This window comes from Moschus berezovskii, chromosome 6 (genome assembly GCF_049115385.1).
Source record: "Moschus berezovskii isolate FMDL1 chromosome 6, NW_MosBer_1.0, whole genome shotgun sequence".
NCBI classification, from domain to species: domain Eukaryota; kingdom Metazoa; phylum Chordata; class Mammalia; order Artiodactyla; family Moschidae; genus Moschus; species Moschus berezovskii.
The window spans coordinates 74,941,972-74,956,706 of record NC_142465.1 but is presented as its reverse complement, the minus strand read 5'-3'; the positions used below and the strand labels follow the sequence as shown (position 1 = coordinate 74,956,706).

At 38.7% G+C, this 14,735-nt stretch overlaps 1 protein-coding gene across 5 annotated transcripts in view; it reads right to left on the bottom strand.

The window, feature by feature from the left end:
* Nucleotides 1-14,735, bottom strand: part of RIC8B (RIC8 guanine nucleotide exchange factor B) — a 111,733-nt gene that overhangs the window by 22,742 nt on the left and 74,256 nt on the right. For all 5 annotated transcript variants that reach the window (XR_008681710.2, XR_008681711.2, XR_008681712.2 and 2 more), the window contains exon 8: nucleotides 7,040-7,184. Coding sequence is in view for 2 of the 5 variants with exons in the window: in XM_055394258.2 (XP_055250233.1) it covers nucleotides 7,040-7,184 (145 nt within the window). In the remaining 3 variants the exon portion in view is untranslated. The remainder of the gene's footprint in view (nucleotides 1-7,039; nucleotides 7,185-14,735) is intronic.

Genomic DNA, 14,735 nt, shown 5'->3' with positions numbered 1-14,735 from the left:
AGACCAGTTAGGAAGCTATTTAAAATTATCTCAGAGGGAGATAAAATTTGAGCTTGGACTAGAATAGTGGCAGTGACAGTAGTGAGGGTTGACTAAATTCTGAATGTACTATGAAGGTAGAGCCAAAATTACCTGATAGATTTATGTGAATCAAAATGAACTGAATAAACCTTTTAACTTTCAGGGATATCAGGATTTATAAAAAATATATTATCTCTTATTTCCTATTTTGGTTACATCAAAGAAAGATAATAGATGTTCTAAGAACAGGAAGGTTACATGAAGGGCAAACTCATCTCTCCTTTTGATTGGCCCTGAAGAATACAATAGCAGTTAAAACACAAGGTTTGACTTCACACTTGTTAGGATGGCTAAGATATTAAAAGAAAAACCTGAAAAATAATAAGTATTGGAGAGGATGTGGAGAAAGTGGAACCCTTGTGCACTGCTGGTGGGAATGTAAAATGGTATGACAGTTCCTTAAAAAATTAAACATAGCATTACCATATGATCTAGCAATTCCCCTTTGGGTATATACCCAAACTTATACACTCACGTTTGTCATTCACAGCATTATTCACAGTAGCCAAAAGGTGGAAATAACCAAAGCATCCACTGATGGATGAATCAATGAACAAAATGTGGTAAATACATACAACAGAATGTTACTCAGCCCTTAAAAGGAAGGAAATTTCAACACATGCTATAATATGGATGCGTTTTAGAGACATTTTAAGTGAACTTAGTCACAAAAGGAGAAATATTGTGTATTATTTCACTTACATGAGGTTCTTAGGCAAATTCACAGAGAAAGTGTAACAATAGTTACAAGGGGTTGTGGGGAGAGGGGATAGATAAAAGTTTCAGTTGGGGAAGATGAAAAGTTCTGGAGATAGATGGTAGTAATGGCTACACATTAATGTACATGGTGCCACAGATCTGTATGCTTAACATGGTAAATTTTATGTACATTTTACCCTCAAAATAAGAAGGCAAAGTGAAAAGTACAATAAAGCCTGCTTTGCCCACCTCAAAAAAAAAAAAAAAATCTCAAAAAAGACCAGCTCTGGAGTTAGGTCACCTGATTGCTCATGAACTGTGTGCCCTAGACAAGTTCTGGACAATTTTCCTCATCTGTAAAATGTGGATGACCTTTAGCCCAAAGTTTGCTGTGAGGATTAAATGAGATAATATTATGAAAGTTCTTAGTACAACACATTCAGTTCAGTTCAGTCACTCAGTCGTGTCCAACTCTTTGCGACCCCATGAATCACAGCACGCCAGGCCTCCCTGTCCATCACCAACTCCCGGAGTTCACTCAAACTCATGTCCATCGAGTCGGTGAGGCCATCCAGCTATCTCATTCTCTGTCGTTCCCTTCTCCTCCCGCCCCCAATCCCTCCTAGCATCAGAGTCTTTTCCAGTGAGGTGGAAAGTACTGGGGCCAAAGTACTGGGGTTTAAGCTTTAGCATGAGTCCTTCCAATGAACACCCAGGATTGATCTCCTTTAGAATGGACTGGTTGGATCTCCTTGCAGTCCAAGGGACTCTCAAGAGTCTTCTCCAGCATCACAGTTCAAAAGCATCAATTCTTCGGTGATCAGCCTTCTTCACAGTCCAACTCTCACATCCATACATGACCACTGGAAAAACCATAGCCTTGACTAGACAGACCTTTGTTGGCAAAGTAGTATCTCTGCTTTTTAATATGCTATCTAGGTTGGTCATAACTTTCCTTCCAAGGAGTAAGCGTCTTTTAATTTAGATACTCAGTAAATGTCGTTTATTCTCTCAGTTATGTCCGACTCTCTGCAACTCCATGGACTGTAACCTGCCAGGCTCCTCTGTCTGTGCAATTTCCCAGGCAAGAATACTGGAGTGGGTTGCTATTTCCTTCTCCAGGGGATCTTCCCAACTCAGGGATCGAACTCGCATCTCCTGCACTAGCAGGCAGATTCTTTACCACTGAGCCACCAGGGAAGTCCCATTCAATAAATACCAGCTATTATTAACATAAGTGAGCTACTTGTCAAGAAGTAAGTAAGCCAGAAGTCCTTGAATCCAGTGAGTTAGTTTATTAAGTTAAATCATCACCACAGAGCTGCACATGCAATATTCATTAACTAAAGAAGCCATACAACAACTAGGTTTTTTGTGGAGTTTGATATGGTTAAATCCAGTTTTAAGATATTTTGAAGAGATACCAGTTAATAATGGTGACTGAGGTGAAAATTTGAGAATTACTGTATAAGACTGATTCCACATTTAAGAAGTAGGATAAATTATGGAACAATGTCTTAATCAAAGATTTTGCATTCTATTAACAATGCAAAGAAGTAGGGTGATGTGATGTAATTCATTTATTAATTATTAACTATCATGGATCAGCAATATAAGTAGACATACTGAACACACATATATACACCAAGTTGCATCTAGGCAACTAAAACAGCTCCAAGATACTTTTAAAATTACAGTGGTTTATATGTTTCTTATATTGGGCTGTTGGTTTCAAGTGATATCCTTGATATAAAAGATATAAAAAACTACAGTTGTAAATCTGTAGGAAATAAAATCTGAAGTAAAGCTCAGTACTGTAGATTCAGATAACACACCTCTTGCTGGTCATTTACTCAAATTAAAATACAAAAGAAAAATCAGAGAACTCAATTTTCAAAGTGCAAAGCTGATGTGATTGTCAATATAACAAAGGCAAGTTAACCAGTATGCATGGCAGTAGAGGCCATGATTTTATTTTCAATTCTGGTCTTTAGAGATCTGAATTTAGATTGTGTTTCATGACTGCTTACAGGAAATTAATTCTAGTTCCTAGAAAGGCTAGTCACAACCTACGATACATAAATACACCATCATAGTCTAAACTAGGCAAAACGAGAAATCTTCAAGTCCTAGCTCTGGTTTATCTACTTCAAGAAATATTAAAAACAAAGCTATCTCTTCATTTGTATAACCCCAACATATGGAGACAGTTATAATGGGACTTGACTTAAAGCAGCATAACAAAATCTTGACAAAAGAAAACAAAGTCATTTGTGCTGAACAAACAGCTGCTGCCATAGCTACTGTTGAAAGATACATGGTCAAGAAGGAAACACCCCTGAATTGCTTAGTAGTATAATAATTTTAATCTGCTGGGTGTAATTATGAACTAGAGTCTTGTGTATTAAGAATAAAACAGGGCATCCTAGAGTTCTATCCACTTTGGCCTTTCCCTTCTTCTGCCCCTCCATACAGCAGCTCTTTAAACATACCCTTTTGGACTCATAGGCTCCTATATACCATACCAAGCCTGAAGGCAACTAGTCTAAAATGAGTCAAATGTCACTAGGTACACATCTGTCAACTGATGTTTGGAATGATGTACAAACCACAATAATCAGTTACATTATACCACCTATACAGTCAGGTCAGTTCAGTTCAGTTTAGTCGCTCAGTCATGTCCGACTCTTCGCGACCCCATGAATCACAGCACGCCAGCCCTCCCTGTCCATCACCAACTCCCGGAGTTCACTCAAACTCATGTCCATCGAGTCGGTGATGCCATCCAGCCATCTCATTCTCTGTCGTCCCCTTCTCCTCCCGCCCCCAACCTTTCCCAGCATCAGAGTCTTTTCCAGTGAGTCAACTCGTTGCATGAGGTGGCCAAAGCATTGCAGTTTCAGCTTTAGCATCAGTCAAGGAGCCTTCATATTCAGAGGTGGAAAAGAAACAGGTATAAAGTTAGAATTTAGAAATGTGTGCTAAGTCACTTCAGTCATGTCTAACTCTTTGCAACCCTAGAGACTATAGCCTGCCAGGCTCCTCTGTCCATAGGATTCTCCAGGCAAGAATACTGGAATGGGTGGCCATTTCCTTCTCCAGAGAATCTTCCCAACCCAGGGATCGAACCTGCATCTCTGATGTCTCCTGCACTGGCAGGCAGGTTTTTATCATGAGCACCACCTGGGAAGCCCTATACGTTATATCACCAATACAGTCAAGGGCCCTTCATGCTCAGAGGCATAAAAGAAACAGGTATAAAGTTAGTATTCAGAAATGTGATTTCTCTTTTATACAGGACCAAAGCTTATTTAGTTTTTTTTTTTTTTTTTACAAACATGGCTAGACATACACCAAAAACCTGTGTGGCATATACTTGATTCTATGACTGTATTTTCTCTAAGTATGTTAATTGCAGAAAGCTATTTCCAGCCCATTAAATATATTTATCTTGACACAGAAAGGACTGTTGTGATACTGTCTCTCATGGCCGAAATGTAAGCTCCATACAATCCTTAGTTTCAGATTCCACTAAAGGATTACAGGTTACCTTGGTGCATTAATCAGAATCCACTTATATTTTTGACAACGGGATGAGGGCCAACTGAATGAAGGGTAATTTCTCTGCTTCTGCCAATACTAACACTGTTTGTGAATAAATGCATCATAAGAGAAGCAGGCTGTGATCCTGAGAGCACTGATTGGTGACGACTGATAATCAGGTGGCAGGGGAATAAGTCATCCTTTCAGATGCTGACTTTATAAACTTGACCAGACTGCTAAGAAGTTTTCATAACAATTTTAAAGGAAGAAGTTCTTTGACTTTGTGGATCACTGTCCAAAGCACAAAGGATTATCTTGCTTGCAAAGCACTTTGTTTACCAGCACTTCCATGGGAACCATTTTAATAAGTATTTTAAATAAACAAATGAAACATCCCACTACACTGTTGCAACTGAAAGAGGGAAGATGTAAGAAAAAACAAATGCAGATCTATCTGAAAAGGGAAGATGTGATGCTATGTTAGAAAGACATATTTACACTTGTAATGAGCAGTGTTTAAGAAACACAACAAGGTTTCACAATGGTGACTATTCTGGCCACACTAACACACCATTCCTATATTAATGATACAGGCCAGGTCCAAAGGCTGAAGAACATTCGAACCAGGGATGTAAGGCCTAAGCACAAAATCTTTCTATGGTCGAGAGCCAAGACAATAACAATATCACACATCATGGTCCTTGATTTCAAAAAACAGTGCTCTCCTGAAATCTAACATCACTTCCATAATGTAACACATTTCTATTTCCTGTACTACTGGGAGAGACCCAATGTTCTTGTATTTTTTCTGAGGTTTTTCTTGCTATAGTAGTATTCTTGTGTTTGCTAGATATATGTTAATCGCTTAGTCATGACTCTTTGTAACCCCATGGACTGTAGCCAATCAGGCTCTTCTGTCCATGGAATTCTATAGGCAAGAATACTGGAGTGGGTAGCCATTTCCTTCTTTAAGGTATCTCTCTGACCCAGGGGTAGAACTCGGGTCTTCTGCATTGCAGGCAGATTCTTTACTGTCTTAGCCACCAGAGAAGCCCTGCTTGATATATGACCAATGCCATTTTAGAAGTCATCCACCAAACAAATTCAAAAATACACACTGAGATGTAATGATATCAACCATTCATGAGTCCTCAAGAATTTCCTACGTTAGCTGACTGTGTCCACATACCCTGGGACACATTGAATGTTTAACGTAATTTCTTCCTTAATTTAAAAATATGAGACTCTTTAAGTGGTATATTTTAACGTCTCAAATAGAGGATATTAAACTGATATAGAAATATAGTTTATGAAATGAAAAAATTCAAGAGCTAGCAAGAATAATTTAGAATGATGACTTCTATAATTATGCAAAGATTAATATATTATTTTTCTACCTTAGCTTCAAATATCTGATAGAGATGCCCAATTTATAACATCTAAATGGTGTCAGTCTTAAGAATTTAATGCTTAAAGTCACTGCTAGCTTTTTTTCCCCCAAAGCCTTTCTCTTCTGGGACACACTCTGTAAGATCTTACCAAGGCTGAAAGATCTGGGGATGCCACAAGTAACACTACCTACTCAGGCCTGATTTGCTAAGAATACAGGCCCTATAAGTCTTGTCTGATTAGGGAAGGATATTTTTTTGTTTCTTTTACATTGGCTTTGGCAATGATTTTGATTTTGAAACTACATCAAACTAGGGAGTGATCTTTTCTACCTTCTGACAACCCATTATTTTCATTTCAACAAGGCACAATCTACACTTCTGAAAATGGGCCATATCTTGCAAATAATCATTTTTCCAGCCCCGATCAACTACTACGTGATCCACATCACACTCTAGAAGACTGTGGGTAGAAAATAGCATATGTCAATGTCATCATTGATAGGGAAGGGCATACCCTTTTAACATTCAGTAATACAAACCAAAAAACTGAGCTCAAATAACTCCTAAAAAGTAGAAACTAAGAAATTTACCTGGGATTAGAATTGAGAGGGGGATGAAAAGAATGGGAAGCGGGTAGAAGAGAGAGAGGTGGTTCGTTTCGGGATGAGAGACAACTAGTGTCTTTAACTTACAAGCACTGAGTCAAGGAAAACTTGATAAGAGTCTCTGGCTTGCCTACCCAGTGGACTAATGCCTCTGCTAAAAGATGGTTCCCTAGTTGCTTAATTAAATTTACCACAGAGCCAGATTTCTTTCCTTTGGCTAGTAATGTGCCTTGTGGCTTTACTTGATTGACTTCTAAGGGCTTTCACACAAGAGGAAAGATCAGAATGTATGGAATGTACATTTAGATTTCTGAGAAAGACTGAAGCATCAGATAACCAACTTAAATACTTGGTCTTGGTCATACCTTATAAAATCTCAACTTATGGAAAGGAGAGCACAAAATAAGCAACAGTATCCTTTAAGTATATGACAGCAGACATCGAAAAACACTACCTCTCTTGATACTTAGGAGAGGATGATGAGCATGTTAAAAGTATCATGCAGCAAAACATTTCTTGCAATATTATCCTTCCTCAATCACTTGACGTCATTCTCTAAGGCACTAGCTATGCAACCGCCTCTAAAACAATATTAAACAGAAAGCTTCCAAATCCACAAAAGAGGAGAAATACTTGGAAAATGAAAGACAAAGGAAGTGAAAGGCAAATAACCAATCCAAAGGCAGACAAAGTTAGGTGAAAAGAAACATGATACTATACTTTGGTTTTGCATTTTTGTATTCTTCAGTGTCTGTGTCCTCGTCCTCTGAGTACCAATTATCTCCTCTTCCTCCAGCCAAGAGGCCCCTGGCCGCCAACAGTCCTGCAGCATTCCCATAGCCAGTGTATTTCAGGAGACTATCCACTGCAAAAACAGAACAGGTTTTAGACAAGAATCCATGAGTGCTTACTGTCATCACCAACGACTCACCAACACAGGGAAGCTGGACATACATGCCATGGTAGTAAATCCTAAAAGTTGAGAGGTTGTCAAAGTGTGGTAGTAGTAATCCTATATGCTCTGAGGACCAAAACCCTTTTTAAGGTGGCAGGAGGGGGGCTTCTCTGACTGCCAGGCCATTGGTAAAGGTGATGTTTTAAGGTTTTGATCACAAAATTGTTCTCTTTATTCAGTTTCAGAGAAATGATGATTAGAGTTAATGAAAGCCAGACTGGGATTATATAGCATATAATATAAAATCTTTCTCATTGCTTTTATAGGAACTGGAGGGAAATAAGGAATTAAGATAATAAGGAATAACAAAACCTAAGTGAAAGTTGCTCAGTAGTGTCCAACTCTTTGCGACCCCATGGACTATACAGTCCATGGAATTCTCCAGGCCAGAATACAGGAGTGGGTAGCCTTTCCCTTCTTCAAGGGATCTTCCCAACCCAGGGATCGAACCCAGGTCTCCCACATTGCAGGTGGATTTTTTACCAGCTGAGCCACAAGAGAAGTCCAGGAAAACCTAAGGATATTAGCAAATGTAAACAGGATAGCCTAAGTTATTGCTTTTTCAAAGAAGTCAGAAAAAGTATGGAAGCACATTATACCCAGTGAGTGTAAGGCCAGGAACTGCTGGACCTTAGTGATGGCTCTACCACTTATTAGCAGGTAGACCTTAGGTAAATTATTTTGCAGTTGTTTTCTCCAGTTTTCAGATATAGAGAACTGGAATAATACCTACCTCACAGATTAATACATGCAAGGTACTTAGAAAAGTATCTGGTATTAGGTTGGTACAAAAATAACTGCTGTTTCAGACAGTGAATTTTAAATCATTATAACTAGGCTCAAATGCATCCTTATTAATCAAAATAGGAACCATTACCATCAACACATTTTGCCAACAAAAATTACGTTTGTTTATTCCTATAGTGTAAAAATCCATGCTTCAGGATTCCACAAACTCTGGGAAAGCATTTTCTGCCTCCTGCTGGTTGTGGAAGCATTTTTCCTTGCAAAAAGTTGTCGAAATGATTGAAATGGTAGTTGGCTGGTGAGAGGTTAGGTGGATATGTCAGATGAGGCAAAACTTCATAGTCCAATTTGTCCAACTTTTGAAGCATTGGTTGTGCAACCATGCGGTCAGGCATTGTCATGGATAAGAACTGGGCCCATTCCATTGACCAATGCTGGCTGCAGATGTTGCCATTTTCAGTGCATCTCATTGATTTGCTGAGCATACTTTTCAGATGTAATGGTTTTGCCAGGATTCAGAAAGTTGTAATAGATCAGACAGGCAGCAGACCACCAAACAGTGACCATGACAATTTTTTGGTACACGTTTGGCTTTGGGAAGTGGTTTGGAGCTTCTTCGGCTTCCCTGGTGGCTCAGACGGTAAAAGCACCTATTTGCAATGCAGGGGACCCAGGTTCGATCCCTGGGTTGGGAAGATCCCCTGGAGAAGGAAATGGCAACCCACTCCAATACTACTGCCTGGAAAATTCCATGGATGGAGGAACCTCATAGGCTATAGTCCATGGGGTCGCAAAGAGTCGGACATGACTGAGCGACTTCACTTTCACTTGGTGCTTCTTCTCAATCCAACCACTGAGCTGGTTGTCACTAGTTGTCATATAAAATCTACTTTTCATCACATATTACAATCTGATTGAGAAATAGTTTGTTGCTGTGTAGAATAAGAGAAGACCACACTTCAAAATGATGTTGTTTTTTTTTTTAATTTTCAGTCAGCTCATAAGGCAGCCACTTAGCTTTTTCATCTTTCCAATTTGCTTCAAATGCTGACTGACTGTAGAATGGTGAATGTTGAGTTCTTGGGCAACTTTTCGTGTGGTTGTAAGAGGATCAGCTTCAATGATTGCTCTCAATTGGTCATTGTTTACTTCCAATGGCTAGTCACTACGCTCACCTTCAAGGCTCTCATTTTCTTAGCAAAACTTCTTGAACCACCATTGCTCTGTACTATGAAGGGCACGGAGAGGATGTAGGATGAACAGTCCAGGATAGAATTGTTCATTAAATTTTCAAATACTTGAATGACAGAGTATCTCCTTTGACACTGAAAATAGGTAGTTTGAGAGCAAGTAAAGGGAAGTCTGCTTTCAAAGGACTCTGAAACTAGTGAAATTTATGCAAAAGGAAATATGGATTAATAATGTAAGTAGATTAAATAAAGTTTTACTAAAACCTATTGGTAACTGTGGTCCCTTTGGTACTAATTCTCAATGGGTGCTGGGTAGAATCATTAGAATTTAATGAGCGATCATGGTGGTATAATTTGAAAGCCCTCTGAATGAATTTGATATGCTCTCTCTTTCCATCAGTTCTTCCACAAGAGAGAGTGATTTAGATAAATTAATGGATTCTTAATGGATTATTATATGTGCATGCTCAGTCATGTCCAACTCTTTGTGACTCCATGGACTGAAGCCCACCAGGCTCCTCTGTCAATGGAATTTTCCAGCCAAGAATACTGGAGTGGGTTGTCATCTCATGCTCAAGGGGATCTTCCTCATACAGGGATCGAACCCATGTCTCTTGTGTCTCCTGCACTGGCAGGCAGATTCTTTACCACTGTACCACCTGGGAATCCCTAATGGTTATTAGGGGAAGTGAATAAATAGTGTATACAAATATTCCTAATATTCATGACCCCAGACATGGTCAGACACAAAGTCACTGAAGCTGAAGGATCATATATCTGAACCCACTTTAACAATGACACTCTCATTGCAAGTTTTTGGATAAGATTTATTTTTAAACAAATACGGGTATTTAGCCATTCCAGAAAAAAAAAATACTCACTGAAATTGTGAAAGTCTAAATTGAGGTGCTATGAATAAATGGTTTAAATAAATATACTAAAAAATAACTAAAAAAGACACAAAATTTAAATAACTACCTACAGTGGCTAAACATTAAAATAGTTTAAGAATATAGTTTATGAAAGGCCAAAATAGGTTAAAAAGAAGTCAAGAGAACACTAAATAACCTGCTTTCTTACGTAGAAAATCCTCCTGGAAGCTAGTGAATGGTAAAAATTCCTAGCAGTTTTATGAAAATTGTGCTTACTATTCATTCACTGGGACAAACCTTCTGTGTCAACTCTGATAGTTTGGGTTACAAAGACTGATTCAGACACACCTTGCTTTCAGAACAGTAGACAAGGCTATAGCTGATAATTCAAAAATAAAATGAACATTTGCTAATAAGACAAACACTTAAAAATTGGCATTGGGAAGGGGAGACAAATGGACTACAAAAACCACACAGTGAGGAGGCATTTTCTTTGTGAAGTTCTGATTTATATTACTGATATCTGGTGGAGTGTTTCTAATTACTTTTTAGTCTATTTTTGAATATTCTCTATAACATCCTATTTGATATTGGGAAAGTAGTAAAAGGAAAATGGACTGAATTTGGATGTTAAGATGAGCTGTTAAGGCAAACAAAAGATATTCTGAGTGGTCCTTAAAAGAAAAGAAAGAAACACAACAAATGTTTTTGTTCTTTGTCACAGTACTCATCCATGCACTTAGATCAAACTGCTGCAGAAATGAAACAAATGAGCATACAGTCAGCAAGTTATAAGAAAGATTTCACCATGATTTTATCAAGATGTTAGAGTATTTCTGCTTCATTGACTATGCCAAAGCCTTTGTGTGGATCACAATAAACTGTGGAACATTCTGAAAGAGATGGGAATACCAGACCACCTGACCTGCCTCTTGAGAAACCTGTATGCAGGTCAGGAAGCAACAGTTAGAACTGGACATGGAACAACAGACTGGTTCCAAATAGGAAAAGGAGTACGTCAAGGCTGTATACTGTCACCCTGCTTATTTAACTTATATGCAGAGTACATCATGAGGAACGCTGGGCTGGAAGAAGCACAAGCTGGAATCAGGATTGCCGGGAGAAATATCAATAACCTCAGATATGCAGATGACACCACCCTTATGGCAGAAAGTGAAGAGGAACTCAAAGGCATCTGGTCCCATCACTTCATGGGAAATAGATGGAAAAACAGTGGAAACAGTGTCAGACTTTATTTTTTGGGGCTCCAAAATCACTGCAGATGCTGATTGCAGCCAGAAAATTAAAAGACGCTTACTCCTTGGAAGGAAAGTTATGACCAACCTAGATAGCATATTAAAAGCAGAGACATTACTTTGCCAACCAAGGTCCGTCTAGTCAAGGCTACGGTTTTTCCCGTGGTCATGTATGGATGTGAGAGTTGGACTGTGAAGAAAGCTGATCGCCGAAGAATTGATGCTTTTGAACTGTGGTGCTAGAGAAGACTCTTGAGAGTCCCTTGGACTGCAAGGAGATCCAACCAGTCCATTCTAAAGGAGATCAATCCTGGGTGTTCATTGGAAGGACTGATGCTAAAGCTGAAACTCCTACTTTGGCCACCTCATGCGACGAGTTGACTCACTGGAAAAGAGTCTGATGCTAGGAGGGATTGGGGGCGGGAGGAGATGGGGACGACAGAAAATGAGATGGCTGGATGGCATCACTGACTCGATGGACATGAGTTTGAGTGAACTCCGGGAGTTGGTGATGGACAGGGAGGCCTGGCGTGCTGTGATTCATGGGGTTGCAAAGAGTCGGACATGACTGAGCGACTGAACTGAACTAAGAGGGCACTATGAACAGAGGAAAGCAACCACAGCACCACATGGCAAAGTCAGAACTGCACTGGTAGTAATGACATTACTGCTTATACAAAGCGTGGGTTTTATCACACTTGACTAAGAAAAAAAAAAAAAAGGCTTTGCTCTTTTACTGAGGAGAAAGAAGGGCACAACCAGATTCTACCAGAAACCATTTCCCCCTCTCTGTTACACAGAGAAGGATTTACAGTACTTTTCCTTTCAGTTAAATGCTGTGACTTTTTGAAATACTGTACTAGAAGCTTCCTCTGACTAGTCTCTCTACTTCCAGTCTCACACCCCCTCCTCTCCTGGTTACACACAACTCCCTTATATCCTTGAAAAGCAAAAGTATGATGTAAGCACCTTCCTGGATAAAACCTCCAAAATCTCACCCAGAGGCTAAAGCTCAAGTTCTAAAACAGGGCCTAGAGGGATCATTTTCTTGCCTCTGCCTTCTTTCCCAAACTCATCTCCTACTGCTCCTGTGCAATGCAGATTCCTCACACTTTGAACTAGTCTCTTTTCTGTACATAACAAGGCTTCTTTCCACTTCTCTTTTCTCTTGGATAAAGACTTTCTCTGACCTTTTCCACACCAACCAATCATTTGCTCTTCCAGGTTGCTGCCATACTTGGCACATTCTTCTCTTATGGTGCTTACTAAAGTATATTACAATTATTCCTTTATATGGAAAAGTCCATAAGACAGTGGTATTCAACACACTGAATTCACAGACAGCATTAATGTTTGGTCTTTCATTAAACATTTATGGGGTACCTACTACCTGTAAGGTACACTGTTAAACACTGGGGAACCAAAGGTGAAGAAGACAAGATATCTAACCTAAAGAAACTCAACATCTAGAATAAAAGTTTAACAAAAAGTTATAACAAATGTTAGAAATATTTTAAAAAGAGAGAGGAATAAGTAAAAATGGTACAAAGCAGAGAATGATGAACTCTTCATTGGATGATCTTCACACAGATGACACAGATGAAGATTATGATCTTCAAGAATACATAAAGCTCACTATGTTAACAAGGATGGAAGAAGCATTCCATGCAAAAGGCACAGCATCTGCCGAGCCATGGAGATGAGCCAAGGAACAGTGCAGTATAATCAGGCAAGATTAAAGAAGTCTTTAGTATGATTAAGCAAAAAGTGCAGGGTAGGGAATAGATTTAGGGTACACTATAAAGGTAGGCCATGGAGGTAAAATTTGTATTTTACCACGGAGGTGACAGTCATTGAACATTTTATAAGGGGGAATGCCAACAGGATATGTGTACTCTAGAACAGTCCCTCTCTCAGCTGTCAGTGTAAGACAGAATAAAGAAAACCTGACCAGAAACAGAGGGATAGTATTATTTTAATAGTTTATTAAGAGGGATGCAGATTTGGAAATTCCCCTCAAATAGGCTGAAGCAGAAGCCAAGGGAGGGGATAATACTGCTCAGGAAGCAAGGTAAAGTGAGGACGGGCCAGATGAGAACTTTAGAGAAAGATAGCAATTAGATGTGGACTAAGATAGGAGTGAACAAATCAGACTGAAAAGAATGAACAGAGAGGTGGATCAAAGGAAATCTAGGAGTGTTTTTTAGTATTTATCTCTGCAATTCAGCCTCTGCCCTACTACAGTGCCTAACACATGCTGAAAATTAATAAATGTGTTAAAAGGAGGTGTTTGGGAAGGGGGGAAATACCCCACAAAGGCTTGTTGGCAAATTATTTTTTTTTATTACAGAAATTTATTAAGGATATTAAAATTTAATAAGGATACAAATTATTTTCTTTATTAAACTATGTGAGGCTTGTTTTAGGGCCCCTGTATAAAGTACATAACTGGCAGAACAGGTAATAAAAATTTAGTTTTGTCAGGGCTCAACAAAACAAGGAGGCAGCTATTAGTTGTGAGATATGTTTAGCCTGGCACTTGGAAAGCTGTTTCTGTACCAAATCTTCCATAAAGTTTTGAATTTGTATCTCGCTCTGTTTCAGTTTTCATTCTTAATCTCAGCTCTGTGTTTCTAACCCAATTTGACTGCTTTGTGCTATTTCTGCTTAGTGGTCTGACCTTTGAGCCTGGATCATGGTACCTTAACTTTCAAACTCAGCTTAAAGACATTCACCTTTAAGAGGCAAGTTCAATCACTCTGATAAATTATTTTAAATTTATTTTATTGTGATATAATCTGTCTCCAAACCCAACCCAAGCTCCAAAATCTTATGATGACTTATAAGTTGAATATGTACTACAAACTTTTTGGTGGTTTTAAATTAAAATTTTAAATTAGAATTAGGTGACAGCATTTAAAAACTGAGGAATTTTATATAAAAATCCAGAGTCCTGGTTTCTCTTGAAAAATCTGGATGATTTGTTAACACTGGCCACATGTCACTTCATGGTAACAATCAGCTGGAGCTAAATACTAAATAGCAGCAAGGTCCTCTTTCCAGTCCCCCACATGCCCCTTGCTCCTCCACTCCCAACCCACTATCTCCCCAACAATTAGCTAAGTGTCAGGTTTCATTGATCATTTTATATTCCATCCATTTGACTTACTTATTAATTTTGTAGGCATCTGAATTTGTAATCCTTGATAAAGAAAGTAAATAATATAAGGGCAGAGACCTTGTTTATCATGCATACTTTTGTATTCCCAGGGTCTACCTCAAAACGTATTCAAAATTTGAATAAGCAAATTTGTATTCCAGAAGAATACTTTTACTATTAAAGTCTAACTGGAAGGAAAAGCAGATGAATATAAATAATTGTTAAAGATCAAATGA